We start from the raw sequence: 26,049 nt of genomic DNA on the forward strand, positions 1-26,049 counted from the left end.
GTGTGCCTAGCCACAAATCCAAGTTCAATAACCAAAAGACAATCAGGATACAGTGGTCCCCCTGTATTCGCGGGGGATGCGTACCAGAGCCCCCCAACCCACTAAAAGTTTTCATACTTGGTTTTTTTAATAGTTTTATCACAAAAAATGTTATTGTTATAATACAATTAAGTTTGTTCATACTTACCTGGCAGATATATATATAGCTGTATTCTCCGAAGTCCGACAGAATTTCAAAACTCGCGGCACACGCAGTGGGCGGCCAGGTGGTAGTACCAATTCCCGCCGCTGGGAGGCGGATATCAGGAACCATTCCCATTTTCTATTCATATTTTCTCAGTGCCACTGTCTCCTGAGGGGAGGTGGGTGGGCACTTAATTATATATATCTGCCAGGTAAGTATGAACAAACTTAATTGTATTATAACAATAACATTTTGTTCATGCAACTTACCTGACAGATATTATTATAGCTGAATCCCACCTTCGGATGGTGGGGAAGAGACAGAATAGGATTTGTAGGAAACTTAAATTAAGTAGATGATGTACACCTTGGTTCCTCACCTGTTAGCAAAGTAGACTCTGTGATTACTGTCACTTAAGCCTGCTTGTGCTTAATCAGAGTTGCCAGCTAGGTGGAGACCTGTAGTGCTGGTGCGCTCTGGATGCTCTGTCAACGGGGACGTGACCTCAACGTGACAAGACCATCGAGCCATACATATGAGGGCAACGAAGCAACTGACCACCACCTGACCAACTATCCAAGACCCCCTGAACACTAAACTAAGAGATGGGAGGTCTTCACACAAGACTCACCACAACAAAAAACACAACAACTAAAAACTAACCTAAACCTAACTAAGGGATAGGGAGAGAGCTACCTTCAGCCCCCAAGACTGTGTCTGCAGAAACGTATGGCCCAAGAGAACAACAGTCCTCGTATATCGTTCTCACATCTCTTAAGTAGTGTGAGGCGAATACTGAATTGCTCCTCCAAAAGGTGGTGTCAAGGATGTCCTTGATCGACATGTTCCTTTGGAAGGCAAGCGAGGTTGCGACAGCTCTGACCTCGTGAGCTTTCACTCGCAAGAGGCTCAAATCGGTCTTCTGGTAAGACGAATGAGCCTCTTTTATCATGTCTCTCAGAAAGAAAGCCAAAGCATTCTTGGATAATGGTATATCGGGTCTTTTACCGAACACCACAGATTATCTGAGGGACCTCGTACCTCCTTTGTCTTGCGAACATACTTTAGAGCCCTGACAGGGCACAGGGCTCTCTCAGGTTCTTGGCCCACAAGGCTTGTCATACCCTTAATTTCGAAGCTCCTGGGCCAAGGGTTAGACGGGTTTTCATTTTTCGCTAAGAAAGTGGGACTCAAAGAGCAGACAGCATTGTCACCTTTGAAGCCCACCTGTTTACTAATGGCTTGAATTTCGCTAACTCTCTTCGCCGTCGCCAGAGCAGTTAGGAAAAGAGCCTTCTTCGTCAAGTTCCTAAGAGACGCTGCATGGAGAGGCTCGAAAGGACTCGACATCAACAGTCTAAGAACTAAATCTAAGTTCCAAGAAGGAGGCCTCGCCTGAGGTATCTTGGTTGTCTCAAACGATCTCAAGAGATCGTGAAGATCTCTGTTGTCAGTAAGGTCTAGGCCTCTGTGTCGGAAGACTGCTGACAGCATACTTTTATATCCCTTGATGGTCGGGACTGCCAGCTTCTGCATATTCCTTAGGAATAGCAGGAAATCGGCTATCTGACTCACAGAGGTAGTGGAAGAGGAAATTCCCTCCTTTCTACACCATGCCCTGAAGGAAGCCCACTTCGACTGGTAAACAGCTCTCGAGAAGCCCTCCTTGCGTTGGCGATCGCTTTCGCAGCTGCTTTAGAAAAAACCTCTCGCTCTGGCCAACTTTTCGATAGTCTGAACGCAGTCAGACCCAGAGCGGAGAGGTTTTCGGTGATATCTTGCGAAGTGGGGCTGTCTGAGTAGATCTTCCCCATCCAGGGCAACGTCCTCGGAAAGTCTATGAGGAAGGACATTACCTCCGTGAACCATTCCTTCGCGGGCCACATCGGGGCGACCAGGGTCAACCTCGTCCCCTCCGATGCCGTGAACTTCCTTATGACTTCCCCCATGATCTTGAATGGCGGGAAGGCATACAGGTCCAGGTTCGTCCAGTCCCAGAGCAGAGCGCCTATAGCGACTGCTCCCGGATCCGGAACACAGGGGAGCAATAAAGAGGCAACCTCTTCGACCTTGACGTCGCAAATAGGTCGATAAGGACGTCCCACAGTTTTCCATAATTCCCGACAGACGTCTTGGTGCAGCGTCCATTCCGTCGGCAGGATCTGATCCTGCCTGCTGAGAAGGTCTGCTCTGACGTTCTGGACTCCTGCGATAAAATCTCGTCAGGATCCTGATTCGCCTTGCATCTCTGCCCACAGCAGAATCTCCCTCGCTAAGTAAAATAGAGGACGGAAGTGTGTACCTCCCTGATTCTTTAGGTACGCAAGGGCCGTGGTGTTGTCAGAGTTGACTTGGACAACTTTTTCTGCAACCTTTTGCTGGAAGAACTGTAGCGCCAGAAAAACCGCCGCTAGTTCCTTCACATTGATGTGCCAGGACACCTGTACCCCCTCAGGCGCCTGACACTCTTCCCCCCCTTCCCAGTGTTACTCCCCATCCCGACACGGAGGCGTCGGAAAACAACACTAGGTCGGGGCTCAGAAGCTTTAGGACAAACCCTCTCGAAACTTCCGAGGATCTAACCACCATCTTAGATGGTTTTTCACCGATTCGGTGATCATAAAGGTCGCATCCAGATCCTCTTTGATTCTCCATTCTTCTGCCAGGAAAAAACTGGAGAGGCCTGAGGTGTAGTCTTCCCAGGGAAACAAACTTTTCCAGCGAGGAAATGGTCCCCAGCAGACTCATCCACTCCCTCGCCGAGCAAGTTTCCTTCCCCAGGAAGGCCGAAACTCTCTCTAAAGCCTTGCAGCTGTCGTTCCTGGGACGAAACGCCCGAAAAGCCACTGAATCCATCTGAATCCCCAGATACACGATGGACTGTGTTGGGGTCAGATGCGACTTTTCGAGGTTGACCAGAAGTCCCCAGGGACCTCGCCAGGCTAACGTGAAGTGAAGGTCCTTCAGACACCTCTCTTCTGACGATGCTCTGACAAGCCAATCGTCAGAGATACAGGATACTCTTATCCCTGCAGAATGTAACCATCTCGCTACGTTCTTCATGAGCATGGTAAATACCATCGGAGCCGTGCTTAAGCCGAAACAAAGGGCTCGGAATTGCCAAACTTTGTCTTTTAACACAAACCTCAGAAACTTTCTTGAAAGAGGGTGGATTCACGTTCCAATCCACCCTCTTTCAAGAAAGTTCCTGAGGTTTGTGTTAAAAGACAAAGTTTGGCAATTCCGAGCCCTTTGTTTCGGCTTAAGCACGGCTCCGATGGTATTTACCATGCTCATGAAGAATGTAGCGAGATGGTTACATTCTGCAGGGATAAGAGTATCCCTGTATCTCGACGATTGGCTTGTCAGAGCATCGTCAGAAGAGAGGTGTCTGAAGGACCTTCACTTCACGTTAGCCTTGGCGAGGTCCCTGGGACTTCTGGTCAACCTCGAAAAGTCGCATCTGACCCCAACACAGTCCATCGTGTATCTGGGGATTCAGATGGATTCAGTGGCTTTTCGGGCGTTTCCGTCCCAGGAACGACAGCTGCAAGGCTTAGAGAGAGTTTCGGCCTTCCTGTAGGTCCAAGGACACCATCCAGTCGCCCGGTCTCAAGGCTCCTAGAACCGACTAAGGCGTTTCCATCTTGAATTTTTTCTTTTCTATGAAAAGATTCAGCCTGCTCACGTCCAAGACTGGACGCCACCCCGACGACTGCTTTGGTACCAGGAAAAGCCTGTTGTAATATCCTGGTGACCCCAGGTCTAAGACCTGTTCCACCGCTCTTTTCTCAATCATTTGATCTAAAAGATCGAAAAGAATCTGACGTTTCTCCCCTTGATATGACGGGGAAAGATCTCTGGGAGTTGTGGATAGAGGAGGAGGGTCCAAAAAGGGGATCTTGTACCCCTGTTCCACTATCTTGAGGGACCAAGCATCTGTATCTCTCTCTCTCCACGGCCCCGCAAAGAACTTCAGCCTGGCTCCGACAGGCATCTGAAGGACTTGATTTTCATTTAGAGGATTTTGGCTTGAAAGAAGCTCTTCCTCATGAAAGCCCTCTCCCTCGAGGAGCAGCTCTCGAGGGAGGAGCCCCACGAAAGACTTTAACCTTCCTAGGTGGTCGTCCAAAAGAAGACGTAGTAGGGACTGCGGGACGTCTTGAAGACTGGGCCAAGAAGTCCTGGGTAGCCTTCTCCTGTAGGCTCACTGCCAGGTCCTTTACCATAGTCTGGGGGAAGAGATGGTTCGAAAGATGCGCAAAGAGAAGCTCCGCTTTCTGTGTTGTAGAAACAGATCTAGCCGTAAAGTTGCAGAACAGCGCTCTCTACTTAAGAAAAGCAGTGCCGAAGTCAGACACTAACTCTTCCGAACCATCCCTGACGGCCTTGTCCATGCAGGATAACACATTGGACAGCTCCCCCAGACTTAACGAGTCAGGACTCCTAGATTGAAGATCTAGGACTCCCAAGCACCAGTCTAGAAAGTTAAAGACTTCGAGAGTCCTTAACAGTCCTTTCATGTGATGATCAATCTCCGTAGGCGTCCATGAAATCTTAGCAGTCGACAAAAGGGACCTCTTCTGAGCATCGACCAGACTAGCAAAGTCCCCTTGGGAAGACGACGGGATCTTAACTCCTACTTCTCCTTTGGTCTCATACCAGATGCCACCTTTCCCACTGAGTCTTGAAGGAGGAAGGGTAAAAGTCGACTTGCCCTGATCCTTCCGACGTTCCATCCAATCTTGCAACTTCTTAAAAGCCCTCTTGGTGGACAACGAAGTTTTCATTTCCACAAACTCCGGGACCTTGCAAGACTTAGATGACGAAAACTGAGAGGGTGGAGACTTGGGAGCTGCAGGCTGGAACTTGTCTCCAAAAGACGAGCGTAGCAGTCGTACCAGCACTTTATAATCCGACACAGACGAAACCGAAGGCTGCTCCTCCTCAACTGAGTCCGCCGGACTACTAAGCTCTCCTTCCTCCCTAAGAGGCAAAGGAGACTGCTCCTCTGGAGAGGGCGTGCGCCCAACGGGTCTAGCCTTCAACAAAGACTTTCGAGGTTTAGGTGTAGCAGCTTCTTCAATGCGACCGACCTTCTGTCGATCCTTAGTGCTTGAAGAACGAAGAGCGTCTTGACAGCGCTGAGCGTCAAGAGAGGCTACTCTAACTCGCTCTAGAGAAGCGTCCTTACGCTTCCCGCTAAAGCGTCTAGCTTTCGCTTTCAAAGCGTCCTTCTGGGCGCTCTCGAAAGCCTTCTCAAAAGGCAAAGCGTCTAGCAAAACGTCCCGACGAGCGTCCTCAAAAGCGTCCTGCCGAGCGTCCTCAAAAGCGTCCTCCAAGGCGTCCTGCCGAGCGTCCTCAAAGGCGTCCTGACGCGCGGGCTGATCAGGACGTCGAGAGGGAAGAAAAGCGTCCTGTCCACGAGACTTCCTACAAGTAGAACGAGATCGAGGAAGCTCCGACGGAGAAGCAAGCGGAGACAGAGACGAACGAGGAGACGGAGAAGGGGACTGCTTCGTCCTCTTGACAGGCAGCCTGACGTCCTTCCTACGCTTAGGCTCGACTGCTGCTGGGCGAGTCTTCTGAGCCATTAAAGCTGACAATTGGTCTTGAAGAGATACAAGAATATTCTTCGTTGGAGAAGAAACTAGAGGAGGTGAAGGGCTGAACCTGCGAGAAGACGAGGGGCGAGGGGACGCCTCCTTCCTTCTCACAGGTACAGCTACCTGCCTCTCCGAAGCGCGAAAGAAGCGCTTCTCAGCGTCATCCTCAGATGACGTCCTACCTCTCTTCTGCGGAGGAAACGCGTCATACGACGCAGGTGAAGACCGCAACGATAACGGTGAGAGAGGACGTGAAGCGTCCTCACTCGGAAAAGTCCTTTTCAAAGGACGCGAGTCTCTCCGAGCGCTCCACCCCTTGCGCGGGGAGGGCGCCTCGGAGGACGAAAAACAGTCCTTAAGGATGCGAGCCTGTGCACGCTCCTTGGCAGCCTGGGAACTAACAACAGGTCCTGCCGAAGGGACGCCAGATCGGTGGGGAGCCCCCGTAACCCTCTTGCGGCTTTCGACATACCCACTCCCTGAGTCCTGGGAGTCCGATAGAGGTCTAGGCCTAGAGGCATTATGGGGCCGATCTGACGCCCCCTCCACAACACTAGGGGCACGATCACACACTTTAATTGAGCCGGTTTCCAAGGCCAACACTTTGGATTCTAGAGTGCATAACGACTCTAGAATCAGAGAAAGGGCATTACCTTCTCCAGACACAGCATCAGGGCCCGCAGGCAACAACACAGGATTAGGTGAAGCAAATTCTACTGGTGTTAATACAGGTGAAATGTTACTTCCCTTACCTTTCGAAGAACCGCTCTTGGAGGAAGCCCTCCTGATCCTATCGCGTTCCAATTTACGCCTATAAGAATCATACCCTTTCCATCCATCATCGGTCAAACCTTCGCATTCATTGCACCGATCATCCAATAAACATACATGCCCCCTACACCCCATACATACTGTGTGGGGATCTACCGATGATTTAGGTAGCCTCACCTTGCAATCACTCTTCACACACACTCTGAAACTCACTGAACTTGATCCAGACATCACGTTCACAGATAAGCCAATCCAAAATCAAAAAACCAAAAAGTCAATCCAGATACTTAGAACGAGTCATCCCCAAAAAATCCTAGGCGGAGGTCTGTAAACAGTTGTTTACCGACCGGCGACAGAAAAAATATGAATAGAAAATGGGAATGGTTCCTGATATCCGCCTCCCAGCGGCGGGAATGGGTACTACCACCTGGCCGCCCACTGCGTGTGCCGCGAGTTTTGAAATTCTGTCGGACTTCAGAGAATACAGCTATATATATATCTGTCAGGTAAGTTGCATGAACAAAGTGCATTTTATGATGAAATTCATAAAAAAAAAAACAGGAATTTGTGGATATTTATCGTAGAAAAATACCGCGAATGCGCGAATTTCCGCGAATAATGCAGGGGAAACGTTCCCCAGAGAAATCCGCGAATGTGTGAGTCCGCGAATCTGGAGAACGCGAATACGGGGGGTCCACTGTACTTAAGTAGCAAAGAAGTTTCAAAATCCTAAGACGGAGGTACTGAAAACAGGTGTTGACAGTACCGGCGACAGAGAAAACCTGAATAGAAAATGGGAATGGTTCCTGATACCCGCCTCCCAGCGGCGGGAATGGGTACTAACCACCTGACTCCCACTATGTGTGTCGTAAGTTTTGAAATTCTGTCGGACTTCGGTGAATAGCTATATGTATATATATCTGACAGGTAAGCTTCATGAATAAAATGTAAATTCAACAAGTGGCAACCCCATCCCTATTTTGAGGTATACTATAGTGCTAGCTCAGAAGCAGGTAGTAGTTCCTTGTTGGATGAGTCAGTTACGTGCTCAACTACCGTCCTCAGGGACCGGGTTCGATTCCCCGCTCTGCCAGCACAGAATCAGAGGAATTTATTTCTGGTGATAGAAATTCATTTCTTGATGTGGTTTGGATCCCACAATATGCTGTAGGTCCTGTTGCTAAGTAACCAGTTGGTTCCTAACCACATAAAAATATCTAATCCTTCGGGCCAGCCCTAGGAGCTGTTAATCAGCTCAGTGGTCTGGTAAAACTAAGATATACTAAGCTTAATTTAGAAGCAGATGGTACTAGAGGGGATCATACAAGAAGTCCAACTGTATCCTGCCACTATTTGAGGTGTGACAGGACTTTGGGTTCTTTAGTGCCAACCACTACGCATTCAAAAGGAACTAATGAGATTTTATATGAAAACAACAGGGGCACCAGTATCTCTAGTGCTGGAGGTGGCTGATTCAATCTTAATCATAATTGTAAAGGAGAGCAGATAGACTATGAAACTAGAGTATGAGATGATGAAACCTCTGGATCCTGTCCAGTCTGTTATAACATGGTAGCCAAGGTGTCTTCATCCAGGTCCAAGGATACTGGCATCTTCATTGGAAGGTCTATTACCATCCAGTTGTCTCAGTACTACACCAACGTCATACATTGCACGTGGGCCCTTGTAGTATATGGATGTGGGCCTCATAACATTGAAAAATAGAGTCCTAACCTTACCATACCATTGATCTAAGGTTATTTCCTCAAAGAGTGATGAGTTGTTACCTATAAGTATGCATTCTTCAAGTTGACTGTGGAGTTACAGTCCTTATAACCCAGGTATCAGATCAAATACTCTCCTATATACATACTACATAACACTACTAGTGATAAGCCCCAACAGTATAAATATACATAAATGTGTTTGCAAGTAGAAGTTTCCTTTGCTTTCTACTAAGGTCTACTCTTAGAAAAGCAGGTCAAGCATGCAGGAAGAAAACATTCTGCTCATATTTGAGGCATCTGAAGGATCAGAGCTGCCAAAGATGTGCTGTGTGGCATAACCTGAATCTTCTGAATCATGAAAAGAATGCTTTGAAGGGTCATGCTCTCTTCACAAGGCACGGTAGACACACCTATGAAAAAAGGAATTATAGTCGCCCACTTTTATGTAAATGATTCAAAAAGTATATAAGTGGTTAGGCCATGGCAAATTTAACATTGGGAAAATGAGGAGTGCATGCAACACTGGATAACCATAAAAAATATGGAGAATACATCTCTATGAAGGTGTATTTGGGCTTTCCCACACTTGTGAATATCATTGAAGAGCTTTCTGATACAAAGGAAGCAACACTGATCTCAGAAGTCTTAGACTGTTGTTACTGTCTTCTACAAATCGCTCTTCTTAAGCTATCTCTTTCAAGGTCTGATGAAGAAGATTAAATACAGTTACCATGAGAAAATAAAGTGTTGGTTGTATTGTATATATATTGCATATAGTATCAAGATTGACTGTTGTTCTTTAAGTCATTGTTACGCTTTGAAGTCCCATAAAATTTAATTCAATTATATAAGTTACAGTTGTCATAAAAGGGTGGTCAGGTTTTGCTGTTTTATGTAAGTTGAAGTTTTACTTTAATATGACTACCCATTTATTTATTTAATAAAAATACAATTTATTTCTATGTTTTCAGACTTAATGTGGAAGATGCATAAAGTACAAGCATCTTTTTGCTAGTAAGTACAATGCTTAGAGATGATTTACAGTAGTAAGGTTTGCCAAATGTAGAAAATAATTTGTATTTACCCCATTTTCTTCTACTTTTTGTTATTTCTTCTCCATCATTCCTTTCTCCTATTATTATTCTTGATGTATACTATTCTCCCAAACCCCTTGCTAGCTACCAAGTGGATCTAAATCAGCCAGGTGGTCCAGAACATGTGTGACATCCACCTCTTTGGAATAAGGCAATGTGGATTAGCAGCTGGGGCTTAAATTAATTCTTTCGCCCACAGCTGCAACTGTGTTAATTCATAAGTCATTCCTTTTAATTTTATCTTGAATACAACGTCTCACCCAAATGGTATGATACCCCTGCCCCCCAACCCTCTTTCTTTTCATGAATAGACAAAATGGCAGCTGAGGTGTTGCCCTTGCTTCATATTGTCATGCTTGCCAGACTCAACAGACAACCATGCAATCAATGGACATCCTGTGTTGCTGACTGACAAAAATGCAGCTAGCCAAACAATAAATTAATACAAGTAATTATGTATACAACTTTTACCAAATTACCTGTTTGCTTGAGAATTTTTACTTGCCTAGTTGTTAAGGGGATTGTCTGGAGAGACATTAGATAACCAACTACGTAGAGTTATTAAAATACAGTAACACCTCAACTTAGGACACTTTTGTATTTATGAGCTCCTTTTTCATTGTTTGCTATGCTACCAGTTCAAATATGAATATGATACATTATTAAATAAACATCTTATATTGAATATTAACTTTAAAGTGTACAGGTTAGTTTAGGTTGGGAACAATATGGAATTACTGTTAGCTGTAAGATACTTTCTAGAAAATATTCAAATGGATGCAATACTACAGGGTCTCTGTGTCTTAACAGACTTTCACTTATCTTGAACCCAGGAACCCAAAACATCTGTTAAGTTGAGGTACTACTTTTGCCAAATTAAGTTGACAAAGATGTCGGCTTAATTAGGCAACACTCAAATAGACTGAAAACCAGACCAGGATATAAAAGTAAGAATACTCACATGCAGTCTGAATGTACATTTCCTACCTTCACCAGTTTATACATAATTCTACTTTTGATATGTAAATTAGTTTATTTATGTATGTAATTTTGTACATTCTTCCCTCATTCTTTTTGTTTCTGTCAGTAATACTCTTGAAGTTTTATTGTACAAATATATAAAAAAACAGAGATTAGTATGATGAAATAAGAATGACTACCATTTCATAGAGTATTTAATGGATTTTTAAACTATAATGTAAAAGTAAAAATATGAGCCCTAAAGAGCCTACACAGAAACTTCAGTTACTGATTAAGGAAAATATAATTATCTTATATATCCATACTGTTCCTTGAGCTGTCCTTGTATCTCCATTGTAAAAATCAACATTCTGCAAAAACACTTTTGATTCACTTGTCAAATGGCTCTGAAGACAAAATCATTAGAACCACATCAAGGATCCAAGAGAGGTTGATAGATGTCCTAGACATCTTGATCCCAAAAGATCTAAAGACCTCCTTGAGGTCAGGGTCATTACCAATGTCCTGTTGAGCATACATACTGCAAAAGAAAGCACTGATCTATATTCTCTAATACCTGGGAAGACAGCATTTTAGAGTACGTATGTACGTATCTACGAAGACAAAATAACTTAATTAAGCAGCTCTCGAGACCAACACCAATATCTAATGCCTTTGACATAGCTTAGTGGTTCAGTCTCTTCTATATTTGAGGACAGACTCAGGAGATGCTCAAGAAAAACCTTATGTTCATAAGAGACAGTTGATAATCTCCTCATGGTTAACTAAAGCCTGCAGTTTTCAAGAAAACTTCATAGTGTGTGATTTTATGAGATGATCTCTACTGATGTCAAAGTTCAAGGAAGATCTATGGACAGAGAAAGGAAGTTCAAAAACTACTTCCACAGAACTACTAGGGTCATCCATGAGTTCCAAGATTCTGGTAACTTGCTGAGTACCTTTCTTATAACACAAAAGGAGGAAAGCGATAAGTCTCCATATCTGACCACTACTGCAGTAACACATTTACTGCCCAAGCCTGAGGGTCCTGAAGTGAGGAGAAGTAGGCTGGCAACCTCCTGTTGTAAGCTGTTGCAGAAGGTGTGTGTTGACAGTTCCCCAAAGTTTCTAGTGAGATTGACATATAGTAGAGGACCCTGCCATTGACCCCTTGACTATTCTCTCCGGATCCAATTTTGAAGGTTGTTTATTGGTTATGGGGTCAAAATAAACAAAATAAGCCCCCATGTCCCTCTTGAAAGTTTGGGCTAACTTCGCTAGGCGGCGAAATCCAATATGGCCGCCAACGAGATTCTTCAAACCTAAAATTGTCATAACTTTGGTTCCTTCATTGCTACTGATGAGTTTTTGGTGTCTAAATGTAGGTTTTTAAGGTAAAGGAAACCAATCAAACTATCAGAATACATATATGACAACATTTTTTCACTTATAAGAATATTACTGATATCAGGTATTAAAATTGATGAATAAATGTCATTTTGGCATATCATTCTTCTTTTCATTCTTTCCTATTCTGACATTACTTCAAATATGTCATTTTATTTCATTTCTAAATCAATTTTATTAATGTTACTCACCATGATAACCTATAATATCATGTAATTTAGTTGATTTCAGGCATGCGGTTGAGCCACAGAGACAAAGAACAGCAAATATTTAATATACTAACTACTCTTTTTAAAATAATTGTTAAAAATTGACATTCATATCTCTAGAACATTTGGGAATCAAACAGTGAAATTTGTCAAGTTATAATTTTAAGAGATCATGGTATAATCTGGAACCTTATTACTGTATAATATATTTACAGGTACTCTGAATTCTGTTATGTAATGAGTCTTAAATGGAGAAGCATTGATTGTGTGGGTGAGTGTACCCTGTCTCATAAAGAATGTGCAGAAGATCGGAGTGATACCCATAAAGATGTATAGCAGAACCCAAGATACAATGCTAAGCAATGGTCTGGCCTGGAAACCTTTTCCTCTGTTCACAATGATATTGATTGGGACAGTGGCCCACTTGGGATTTACCGCCACCAATCCTGTATGTAAATTGATGCTGTTTGGTCACCGCAAGTTGGAACAAGCATTAAAGAGAAGTCAGAAACGTCAGGCAGACGTATCAAGTGAGCATAAAGAGCAAACAGAACCTTCCTCGAGTAAAGTTGAATCTCAACCTGGCCCTAGAAAAACTTGGTCTGTCATTGGTGTGATACATGACAAAAATCTGTGCATTTGGTGCATGAAACGAGATGTGAAACATTGTGGTAGGGACGAATGGCATATTATGCAACAACTGGATGCTTGATATACATTCCAGAGTCACACAGTATATTTGAAGACTTGGATATGAGAGAACAATTGCTGAAATTCATTGATGCAACACCAGACCCCTTTGCGTCCCCCAACCCACATCTGCAAAATGTCCACCTCTCTGAAGTTAGAGAGATGTTCTTCAGACATGTTAAGAATGTGGTTCTGGAACATGAACTTTGCAGCCTACAGAGCCTCCTCAATGATTACACAGGTATGCTGAAAAACTTTGGAATGGCTACAAGTACAGTGAAATCCAGCTACATCAAGAGCTTATTACAAGGTTAATTTCATTATAGAATAGGAATCCATGACCGATTCCAAAAGCATGAAAGCATACTGTTCTATAAATACATCATCTGGAGGATGTTATGTGGAAGCTGCCATCAACTGTTGGGTCGTAACGGATGACCAACTGATATGTGTAGCTGCACAACGTTTCAGATCTCACGTATCAGTTCCAGGAATGTTCCGTAATGCGTTATGACGCAGACTCCTTTGCTTGTCAGACCCAATGAACAGAAGAACAGTGGAGATGGACAGGGTTCTGTGGTCTAATCATGCGACAAAAAATCTGATGAAGTAACTTTTCTGAGTTGTAGAAGTGTAATCATATGCTGAAATTTCTCTTAGCACAACTGCTTATTTCTTATGACAGCTTAAATATTTTGTGCTTGCAAAAAAGTACATAGTATGTACTTTGAACAAATCGTTAGAGTTCTTCGGTTGCCTTGACAGGGTGATTACAGATGCTTCTGGGGAAATATTGCACTCTGTCAGAGAGATGGTTATAGAGTCAGTGTTGGTAGCCTCCCCAAATTGCAATAATCACCTGTTTCTTATTTTGAATGCATCCAGAGGTTAGACCCCACTGTTGGACATCTCCAACCTCAAGAAGTTCATTTGGCAGACTCCTTTTTCCATGAATCATCCAGCATAGTTCTGGCAGCTATTCAGTGGAATGATTGGCTGATTTCCTTGGACATACATGACATTTATCTACGTCCCAATAAACTCTCTGTCTCACAAGTACCTTCAGTTTGTGTTTGCAGGAAAATGTACCAATTCGAGGCTCTGTGTTTGGGCTAATAACAGCGCCACAGTCCCAGGCCTTTTTGCCAGGAATTTGAAGACTCACAGTGCCTACCAAAGGAGCTTACAAAAGAAATTAACAGGTGATGAAATGGCTTGGCTCTTAATAAGTCCCAACAACCCAGGTTAATTTTTGGTTTGAAGTATAGTCACATTATTAAGCATAAAACTGACATAGAAGCGGTACCATATGATGTGACCGTGCACAACCTCATAAAGGAAGGAAGACAAATAGAAGATTTTCAAAGGAAGCCTTATGCACCGAAAACACAAAATTTCCTCAAAGTGCATGTGAACCAAAATATAAAGCTTAACATTTTTTAACAAAGTCAAATTACTGGAGGAAAGTGAAGATTAAATTTATACCATCACCAAATACTCAACTAAATGAGGCAGAGAATAGCACAAGAAAAGCACAATTGTCTATGAACTGACTAAAAATTAAAGATGACTCATCCACCTCAAACTCTTGCTTTGCAAGTGCCAGCAAAGGAGCCGGGGCAGCAAACGCCTACTCCTCAAGCATAGCAGCAGGTAAGGTGGAAGGGTAGGCAATGGGGAGAACAAACTCTTGCTGCATATTAACTGTGATGCCAAGTGGTCTCCAAGAAAGCAATGGAAAAAAAGCTACAGGCAGAGCAATAGGCAGCTGGGAGGGAGAGGAGAAAGTTTGTGAGGCCTGATGCAACTGACTCACCGGCTGTTGCTTTACCAGACACCATACTTATTATCATATATTTTTTGTCTGTCACAGTCATCCAATTTGACTGGGTGGTTTTTATAGTGTGGGGTTCCAGGTTGCATCCTACTTCCTTAGGAGCCCATCATTTTTCTCACTATGTGGGCTGTTTCTAGTAGCACATTCAACTATATAAGACCTGGAGCTACTTTGGCATTTAATTTTTCCAGGTTCCTTTACAAGGATCTTGGGATCGTGCCTAGTGTTCCTATGATGATAGGTACAACTTCCACTTGCATATCCATATTGTTCTTATTTCTATTTTCATGTCTTGATACTTACCAATTTTTTCACTTTCTTTCTCATCTACTATGGTGTCCCGTGGTATTGCAACATCAATGAGGGATACTTTCTTCTTAAATTTTGTCAATCGACGTTATGTCTGGTCTATTGGCATGTATCACCCTATCTGTTCTGATACCATAGTGTCAGGGGATCTTTGCCTGAACGTTTTCTATCACTTCCTCGGGTTGGTGTTTGTACCACTTATTATTGCAAGCTAACTGGTGTTCTTGCACAGGCTCCAGTGGAGGGCTTTTGCTTCTGAATCATGCCTCTTTTTGTACTGGTTCTGTGCAAGTGCCGGACATTCGCTTACTATGTGGTTTATTGTCTCGTTTTTCATATTGCATTCCTGCATATTGGTGAAATGTTATTTCCATCTATTGTTCTTTGGACATACGTGTCTGGTTCTTAGGGCCTGATCTTGTCCCACTGGTAACATTCCTTCTATTTCCACATTATTATTATTATTATTATCATTACTGTATTATTATTATTATTATTATTATTATTATTAATCAGAAGATGAAACCTATTCATATGGAACGAGCCCACAGGGACCGTTGACTTGAAATTCAAGCTTCCAAAGCAGGTCAAAGCAAACAAAAGCCAGATATACACTCAATAAACATCTGGTACTGAAACTGTCACCAGGTGGATTGCAACTCTTCTTAGCAAAAAATGCTTTGCCAATCAAAACCAATGCTATGCATATTCCAAGAGCTTTTTGGTATTCAATCTGTTTACTCAAATTGGCTTGGTGATATACCGTTTGTAAAAATATGATAATGTATATTCTGGTTAACACAAGGATATTTTTCTCTTTCCAAGTACTGAAGTAAAACCATACCTAAAAGAACTAAAAAAGGAATGAGTAAATAACATAATTGCAGAGGGAGATGCTATTTATTACAGATGTACCTGATGTCTCAACATGAGGGGCAAGTCGTGAAACTAAATACTGAAAAGGAATGGGGAGAGAAAGAATTTCAAAAGTGAAAAAGTCACATGGGGGTGATGTGAGCACAGAGCTAGAGATGCCCCAGAAGCAGTCCCACCATTAAAACTAAAGATGGCAACTTATTTGTTGCTCCAACAAATGCTAGAGAAGACACCCTTTAGAGGGAAATTATAAAAGTAAAAGTTACAAAAATGAGAAAACAGAGGATCCTAAGAAGAGATATTTTATCAACAGTTTTAAAACAACAATAAACTTAAAGCATTCTTTGTTGTAATTTCTCCCATCACTTTTGTAAAAAAAAAAAAAAAAAAAAAAATTAAAGCCCTAATTACTACTCATAACAGTAGAGCATAAATAGAATCACTCAATTCAACATATGGGTTTAGATGGTAGATAATTAATGGTATGAAGTACATAAAGTGCTGTAACTGAAGAAAGAAACTAAGAATATGTAACAATAAAAGCAGAAAAATATAAGTTTGAAGGAAAGATTTTCATTAATTTCTTATTGCAATATTTTCTTAATTCTCATTTTGGCATCCTGAGGAATAACTACTGATACGAGGTAGAGAGCCTACAATAGCCATAGAGTCTGGAGACGGTTGGACAATAGCCTGGTAAAGAAGAGACTATGAATTCACATCCTACAATTTTGCTTTTGCCACACTCCACTTTCACTTACTACATAAAGCAACATTTGCTAGATAGACTTTGTTTACTCTACTATAAGAATGTTACATAAGAAAAGAAATACTGTTAGTTACTATTTTTCATTAAATGCCCAGTATTACAATTTATACAAATTTTTTAGTTGCAAGCATAATAGTTGAGACAATGAAACAATCTTCAAAAGGACAGTTAGAAGATTTTTATATCTTTAAAAAATTTTTCTTTAATAAATGGTCCAAAAATCTGTATACGTACTGTACCTTTCATAATAGGTGTTAAAGAGGAGAAACAATTATATTTTATAACTTTTATAACTGATTATATGTGTTTAGGTCTACATTTTTTCTCACCTCTCATGTTGAAAGGTCAGTTTTGCATTTCTGATGCATTTTCACCATAAGTAGTTTCTTTTCCTTAAATGAAATGTCTAACTGTTAGAAATGCATGTCTTAGTAGTATTTTAGTTTGCATGCTGTACAATAAAAAAAATATATATATATAGAAATGAGCATCATTCACCCTGAGAATATTTATTGCATTTCTAACTTCTACAAATGCATCAGAGCATGTCCCATATTTTCCAGAATAGGTTACAGCAACAAAGTATAGTGCAGTGCTAAGAGAAGCAGAATCCCCCAGTAATGGTAATGTGCACAAAGCAAAGCAATGAAATCTCTGTCAGGCTCTACAAAGCACTGTAGCAATGCAGTAAAGGCATAACTACTTACAATAAGATTTCCATACTGTTGATACTCGACGGATTTGCTCAATATTTCGTCCATCTGGAAAATATAAATGACATCAAAAGGCTACTTTATTGTTCTCAAAAAGTAATTTGCTCTACAACTTTCTGTCATGCTCTGAAATAGTCTTACTATGAACAACTTCATTTCCAAGACAGTGGGCTTAAATGTCTTGATGAGGAAAACTTAAAAAGACTCAAGGCTGTAATAACTTTATTCATATATATTGTATAATAAGATTCAACAGCATCCTTTCAAGCTCAACGATAAAACGAAAATCAGATGGGTAAGTAAGTCAGGTACAGCCCATCAAAATAAGATATCTCAATCACTGTACATATTATATCACTATAAATCTCTCAAATTTCTCCATTCCAGTATCTGATAAATTAGTTTCTTCTCTATTCACAAATCAGTACGTAGTACTGCACACATAAATAATATATTGTGCTATAGAGTAAATGCTTTATTGTATATCATATATTTACATAAATCAAACATTAATGAACTCAGTATCTTTGACAACTGAGGTTACTGCATATGTCACTTTTGCAAACACAAAGATTACAAAAAACTCAAGTACCGTACACACCAATTTAGTGTGTGTAACTAAACAGAATAGCTACAGAATATGATATGTTTGAATAACCTCTGAGAAATAGAATTCAATCAGAAAGTTTATCAATACCCAAATCCATTGAAGACCAAATTGTCTTTCACTTTTCCCCCTAAAATGCTCCACTTGCCTCATCTTAAAAACCTGTACTCAACTACAGTATATGTACAGTGATAGCCTCACTAATGGGGAGTTCATCTCTTGCTTATGTCACACAATTTGGAAAATACCTGCTCAAAGGCAAATGTTTAAAAAATGTGTTAAGTTCATAAAAAAATACAGACCACTGTTTTACAGTGAGTATCTATTCAGCACCTCTAACACTGAAGACTATGCAGGTACTGGCTATAATTATCTTGGAGATTAATCTGGGTTTTATTGAGCTGAAAAAAAAATGTACCAATCCAGTTTTAACCACCTCTATAGTGATTACTGCAAGGATAATTTAGAGGTTTAATAACTTTGTCAACTGCTTTTTACATGAACAAAAAAAACTTGTTTCTTAATTACTAAATGTACCTTGAGCTTAAGGGCAATTAATTTGTCTCCCTACCATATTTCTTGCATTGGCTTATTGTACACTATGAACTTATCTTACACTTTGCTGGGAGGAAACGATAGAGACTTTAATGAGAAACACTTTTACCTCCAAACTTTGATTCCTAGTCCCATGACAGCCTTTTACTCTCCTACAGAAAATACACAATTACAAGGAATCTTGGTGCCCCACAATTCCACAAATAAGGATGTAGTTGTGGGTTGTCAACATTATCTATTCCTTTCAACTATGTTTTATATAGGTGAAGGGAACATCTTTGCCACTGTTTATGAGATCTTGTTTATCTCAGATACCACAAATGCAGGTGCCATACACTAGCAAATGACCATAAAACCAACTTACTCAAAATCAGGGCAAAGCTAACATTTCTGTACCATGTACTTCTAATCATAGGTAAGAGTTTCCTCAAAAGGAAAAACAGTTGGACACATTTCCTATCCATTTCTGCAGTTCATTCATTTTAATTTTTCATCATCTACAGTTTCATATTATCAAAACACTTTCTTTGTAGTTAAATTTACTCTTCTCCTTTACCAGATTTCTTAAATTTTTTAAAATATGATGAAAACATTCAACTCTGAGATAGCTCGCTGGTGAAGTAAACGGCCTTTTGGAATGCACTGAAAAGAGTTCATATCCATCATGAATGTTAAAAGCATATGATAGTTCAATTTCACACTTAATCATGTTTAACTGGCATTCCTTAGATGATTTTAAATGGCAGTTAATTAAGTGATTTGCAGCATAATGTCTTCTTTTCCTCTGGATAATGAATATGGTTATGGTTCTGTAAGGAATAGTATTCAGTTCAGTTTACCATCATATTTCACTTCCAGAAATCCATGGGACAAAGCTTAGTCCCATGCCTAGATAAAAACACCTTTAAGATATAGAAGCAAACACCCAGGTCATATAAAGATCCCAGTAACATCAATTAATCAATGGTATTTGTAAAGTTTAGGTTGGGTCTGAAAAGCTGTCTATGTAAGAAAAAAATTCTGACAGTGTATGAAATACATAACCTAGTTCCTGCCGTTTCCCTTTGTGTGCCTTCAACAATTTAGAACAATGCTCTACCATAAATAACTTCTCTTGAATGTTTTTCTGACATTCAAGTCTATTCAAGGTTACTGACAACATGCAACAGATAAGAACAACAAAGATTATTGAAACTGTACAAAACATTATACTGTACTTTGAAGAACAATGTATGACTGGTTGAATGACTTTCCAGGGGACACATAAAATCAAGTAGGCTATTAGGATATGAGTGCCAGGTTACAGTCTTCACTTATGTACAAGTATTAGTAGATAGGGATAAGACTAGCATCAACTTGTAAAGGGTGGGTTAAATAAGCTAATTTTGCAAATGAGCTACAAAGGTCTAGGGGCTAATTGCATTTCTGAGGGTAGCACATGCAGTGCATTAAATGCACATCCTATTGTAAGCCTGCAAAAATAAGTGGTTCAACACTTCATGTAACTAATTCATATAACTAATGATAATTTTTATGCCCTTACAGATTTAATATGTTTTCAGATGACAAATTTCTGTAAGCCCCACTCTAGGATGACACCCAATTATGAAGCAATTCTTTCTCCTCTTCTTTATGCACTGAGCAAGTACTGTGAATATGCCACAGAAGCTGGATCAAGTCACAAGTCTTGGATGGCTTAAATCTACTCAAAAACCTTGGCTTTCCCAGTATCAAACATAGGAAAAAATCACAATTTTTGAAAGTAAATTGTACTTTTTCTAGCTATACAAACCTGAGGATAGGAATTACTTAAGGCGTAGCCTGGACACGGCCGCTGAAATCTTTAACAAGGTGCTTCAGTAGTTAACTACTGGTCCTGTCATTGGTAGCCCCTCCGACCGGACGTAAACATTCCAATTTGCTTTTTGCCCAGGTAGCAGATTGAGGGGTGGCATGAGGTGGACAGTTAGTGTAAAGGATCTCATGTTTGTATAGCTAGGAAAAATACAATTTACTTTCAAAAATTATGATTTGTTCCTTCGCGATATACAAACTATCGGTCCTTCACGAAGGGAAGACTCACTGATTGGTGGGTGGAATCCGAGTGATCTCGAGTGAACCGACTGGGGTTCAGCCTACCTGAGATTTCCTCCCTGGTCGTAAGAGCAAGGAAGGGAATCCAGCCGCTGACTTCTGACCGGAGTTAAAGAACTGCAAGATCATAGTCAGTTTTCTGGGTTTACTCATAAGGGGGAGGATGTGGCCCACTTAAGAGAAAGCTAAGTTAGGTTAGATAGGTAAGATCTGGTTAGGTCAGGACCTGGCATTATAGGGACCTGGCATTATAAGAAAGTTATGTCCATTTATGTCTGAGGAACCTGTCCTGGTCGACAACTGGCGGGAATCAGGCCACGCAACTAGGTCTAAAGTAAAGTTTTACCAAAATAGCTACTATAGGCTAGGAAAAACTAAGGTAGATCTATATTACTATTCTGCAGCGGCCTACACTATGGCAGTTGCAGTTTTTCTATGCAGTTTTACCTCCTGAACAAGAATTTTAAATAATATTTATTCGGACGACTGTAATTAACCCCCAGGGGCTCGTACTAAACACGGCGAAATACATTTGACACCCCAATTCCTGGTGGCTTTGGTATTCGCGGGGACGAATGATGCGGAATGCTTAGGTTTATAGAAATACCAAAACTAATTTCCAAAGTAATATCTGCTGCAGAGCTCTTGCTTAGTTCGAGACCCCCGTTCCCAAAGGGTTCCTAATAAAGATGTGAGGTTAATAGCCTAATACCTAGCTAACTGACAACAATAGCTAGTAGCCTAGGTACCTAGTAGCGCCTCCTTCATCAGCAACACTAAAAGTACTACCAATAGGAAATATTACCTAATTCCCAAGTTAATAAACCGTGCGGTCCTGTTTTCTAGACTTAGATCTGCGGCTATAGCTAGGTGGGTATACCTGTTAAAGGGCATCTAGGCTACTAGCTAGGCTAGGTACACTGGACCCCTTACTCTAGTTAGCCCTAGTAGCTAATTCTAATTTAAAGTAGCCTCGCGCATGAACACCTCTTTCCTTTCCTCTAATCCGGGCATAAATATATGCGTTGAAATAATATTGTGTAGCTCGTAATCTCACCACAGACTGAGGACATATTCAACCAGATGTCACTTGTACTCTGTATCACTCTCACTCTTACAGACAAAAAAATACTAAGTGGATCACTTCATTTTTGTACATGTCAACAAACATAAACGATGTCGACGCGTCAAAATCCCAAGTAAAACACCACTCGGCAGTAATTATGATCGAACTTCGTTGAAGTGGCAGAAGTGTGATTATTTCAATCTTGGGATATATTAAGGATTCATTACTATGAAAGCTTACTGGTATATATCACTATTAGTCTGCACCTGATACATGTGGAAGTGTAAGGGTCAAGAATGACATTTTGGGTTGAACCCACAGTAATACAAGCAGTATGCAACAATTGCTTTTACACACGCACACACACACATAGATGTTAATTTTTCTATTCATCAGGATAGCTGTGATGAACTAGATATTATGCTAAACTTACTGTAATCTTATCGTAATATAGTTGTCATTTGGCAAGACGAGAAAAAGATCATATATGAGATGATTTGTTCAATTTACTGAAATTATGTATAGTTTATCAAGTGCGCTTGTATTCTAAAATTAATTTATCTTCTCATTTTTTCTTTATTTCATTTATTTATTTGTTTTTGTAATGAACCTGTTTGTTATCCACTGTCCTATATAAACGCAAGATATGTCATGACTGGAGTATTGAAACAAACCTCAAACGTCTTGCCATTACTTGGTTTGAAATCGGTAGATTATTGTTGCATGTTTTCTTGAAAGAAGAATTTATTGATGACAGAATACAATTTTCAAAACAAACATCTGAGCACATAGCTCTTAAGAAAGTAGAAAGGTGTCGAGTTTATTTAATGAACCGCTAGGTTATAATGTCATCCATGCACACTTGTTTCCGATGAACGAACTCAAAGTTTTCAATGTATTCTTCGTGAAATACAGAAAGTTTTTGAAAGTTATGAAAGAATTTTGCTAACTTTGTGACTTTAAGCACGTTGCATTTTATGTTTACCATCTTTTAACCAAATAACTTTGATGCAGCAGAAAGCATTGGAAAGCAACTCTAATTATAAGTCGCATTTAAAACTCGTGTGTTCAACAGCTTTTTTTAATAGTTATGAATTCATTTTGTTTTCCTAAAGCATTCTTAAAGCGTCAAAAGTATGTTCACTTGTGTTATCTAGGAATACCTTGTCACTGAAAACTGTTCTTTTCTGAAATTTGTAGTGCCTGTTGCTTGTTAAACTGGCTTTAATTTGCGATCTATTGTATTATCAAGGACACTAAAGGAAAGCCTAGCTGATCCTCTTGAACTTTAATGAAGGCAGCGCTAATACTGGCTGTGTTCTGCGTCCTTCATTAATTATAAACGCAAACTTCAGAGTTGAACGCCCTGATCAACGCATCATTGATGATTATTGATCCCAACTATTAGCGATGGTTATCACCCTAAGTCCTGACGGTCATCAGAACTAGATGTTCATTTTTTCATTCCTTTTCGCGATAAAGCTTACCCAAACCGCAAATGAGTTAGAAAAACAAGCAGGAATGTGCAATTCATTTCATTATGTCGTAAATTTCAACCGAGTCCTTACATTCAGTCGATGCTTTCCTCACCTGTATTCTTGTGATTCTCGAGTAATCATCACCACCCACCAACCTGGATAATACCTTAAATCTAGGCTGGTTATTTAGATTTTAATTTTCAGGATGTAAGAGAATGCATGGGAAATAATGGTGGGTGGCTCAGTGCTGATGAGCCCTCAGAGCGGCCATACGAAGTGACTCATATGCCTTTCCTGCTTATAAGGAGTGGCTCCAAAATGTAGGTACAACCCTTCGAGTGCCTGCAATTCTTTCGGGCGTAGCTGTAACCAACAACAGTCATCTGACTACAGGGTACAGAACACACTGCTTCTGTCACCTGTGGCACTTTAGGATTTAACAAAATGCGCTTAAATCACTAAGCCTGCATTCTGAAAATCTGAACCTTGGCCGTTTTGGTTATGAGGCAAATATCATGACCACTAAGCCGCAGGATGCAGAGAATGAGATTTTTGTTGACATCATCCATTGTGAAAAAGATTTCCGTTAACATCAGGCATGATGTAATGTTTGGAATTTCATAGACAGAAGCAATTTAGATTGAAATGCGTGTCATGAATATAAATCTGCTCTTACCCGGATGAATTAAAACTCAGCAATTCGAAAGGTTGAGTAAACGGGAGATACAGCTTTTTATTCGAGACAATGTGACGTAGAATAGCGCTGTTGAATAATGAGTTATGTTCAGGATCGAACCGATACTTTTAAAACCTGACATATGAGAAGGAATAGATTTCTCGTTGAGGTACCTGGCTATAAATATACGCTAGCTGGCATCAAGGTTATCAGTTTCTTGAACCCTGCAAATAAACATACTTATAAAATTAGCTGACTGCAATTTCGTGACATGAAAACAAGAGAAAACAATAGCACCTAGATGCTGTATTTCAAAACGTAACGGACATAGCATATTTAATCTGCCTGTCAGTTATCCACCGGGTGACAGAATGATTGATTAAAAAACCTAATACCAGGATCCAGTATGGATCCTGCCTAATACGGCCATATTTCGGGCTTAAAGACAGCAGACTGCAGTTATTTTTGAAGTTAGCAACCTCGTCTCTCAATTTATTATTATTATTATTATTATTATTATTATTATTATTATTATATTATATTATTATTATTATTATTCTTATTATTATTATTATTATTATTATTATTATTTTATTATTATTATTATTATTATTATTATTATTATTATTATTATCTATTGATGAATATCGATAATCACGTTCCAGTTAATATTATGAGAAAACTCATTAAGTGAAATCTGTTCTTACTCCTTCTTGTTATATAGATAAAAAGGACCCAAACACGAGATATAGAATTCAACCTGATATGGGTTTCGTGTTTGCCAGAGACCCCATAATGTATAATATATATAATATATATATTATATCTATATCTATATATATATATATATAGATATATATATCTATATATATAGTATATACTATATACTATATACTAAATATGTATAACATTAAAGGCGGTAGAGCAGCATACAGGGTGAAAACTGTAGTACAACTCCCATATACTTGTTGGGCAGCCCTGCATTAACTGGTAGCAAAACTACAGTTTTAGAAGCTCTACCTTTTTACCTGTCCCTTAAATTTTCTGTGGTTTTTCTAACAATAAATAATTAACGTTCACTTTCATTTGCGTCACAGTGAGAGAGAGAGAGAGAGAGAGAGAGAGAGAGAGAGAGAGAGAGAGAGAGAGAGAGAGATTGGATGACCCATGTTTCTATGTTTTTGTGAAAATGCTAATTCAAGAAGGTTATTCACGACTATATTCAGTCAATTTGTTAATATTCTGCCGAATAAAGTATGATGTTACAGTCAAACCAATCCACAATGGACCACAATGAAGTTCTCGAAGCCAAAATTGGCGAGGGAGCGAGCGTAACTGCATAACTGCGTCTAGGAGTGCATGGAATGCACAGATCATGAAGAAAATAAGAAAGACATCCTCTCCGCTTGGTATAATGGTCTTTTTTTTTATCTAATGCAATGTTTGTATTAAGATGTTTTCTAGGATTTCTGTCTAACATTTTGTTATTCATTTTTCTCCATCTCCTCATCTTTTTGCGTATGAAAACCACAAGCATGACACACCTGTATTAGTTTTCTGGTCCACGGAAAATCGCTTGATTATTGTGGCGGTTGTTTGACTGAACCTGGACACTTCTACATACTCGTTGCCTCACTATGTGTGGGTGTGTGTTTGTGGTTTATCCGTTTTTTGAAAGACTTCATGAAACGTAGATTCTTTGCAAGTAGAAAATCGTTCAAACTTACCTCAGCTTAAGATTATAAACCAGACACGGGAAAAAAAAAGTCCCATTTGATGGAATTAAGGACTGAACTTTTCTTATTCATTAGACTTCATTACACTTCAATGAATAAGTAACTCATGGCACAGAAGGCGCAAGCAACATTTCAATTCGCAGTTAAGCAAGAATTTTATCAAGGAGAGAAATGGCGTGGATCGGGTTTGCACGATCAGGCAACAAACTTTTTTTCTTTTTTGTCTGAATTTAAGTGGTTAATGCCTTGGAAGTGTTCATGAGTTTTATTTCAAACTATTTGCCGAGTGGATGATGACTTTTAGGGTCTTTAGATGCCAAAGAGCCAAGAGAAATGCTACGGCATTCATCAGGCCACAATACCGCAATAAATAATTTGAAATCAATATATGAGCTGTCACGCATTACAACAGTTTAATGTGGGCCATCAACGCTAATTAGCCCTCCATGAAATATTCACCGGGATAACCGCCAGTTAACAACCTTTAAGTTATATCATTACCATCGACAATATCTGTCGAGTTAATCTTATGTTACATAAACGAAAGCAGTTGCATATGATTTAATTTGAAACTTGCGCTGGCAGACGTAGCAATTGAAGATACTTTTCACCTGTGGCGTTTTAAGTTGTGCATAAGAACGCCTGCGCACTCACCAGCGAGCACATGGCATCATCGTTCTATGTG

General features: G+C 40.2%; 1 protein-coding gene across 1 annotated transcript in view; it reads right to left on the reverse strand.

Moving 5' to 3' along the window:
- Positions 1–21,600, reverse strand: part of LOC135204043 (N-chimaerin-like) — a gene marked incomplete in the record, with an annotated part of 72,946 nt that extends 51,346 nt beyond the window's left edge. The window contains 2 exon segments of the mRNA XM_064233993.1: positions 17,147–17,200; positions 21,466–21,600. Coding sequence (XP_064090063.1) covers positions 17,147–17,200; positions 21,466–21,481 — 70 coding nt within the window.
- Between the last annotated feature and the right edge of the window lie 4,449 nt (positions 21,601–26,049).

The sequence above is a fragment of the Macrobrachium nipponense genome, chromosome 44 (assembly GCF_015104395.2).
Source record: "Macrobrachium nipponense isolate FS-2020 chromosome 44, ASM1510439v2, whole genome shotgun sequence".
NCBI classification, from domain to species: Eukaryota; Metazoa; Arthropoda; class Malacostraca; order Decapoda; family Palaemonidae; genus Macrobrachium; species Macrobrachium nipponense.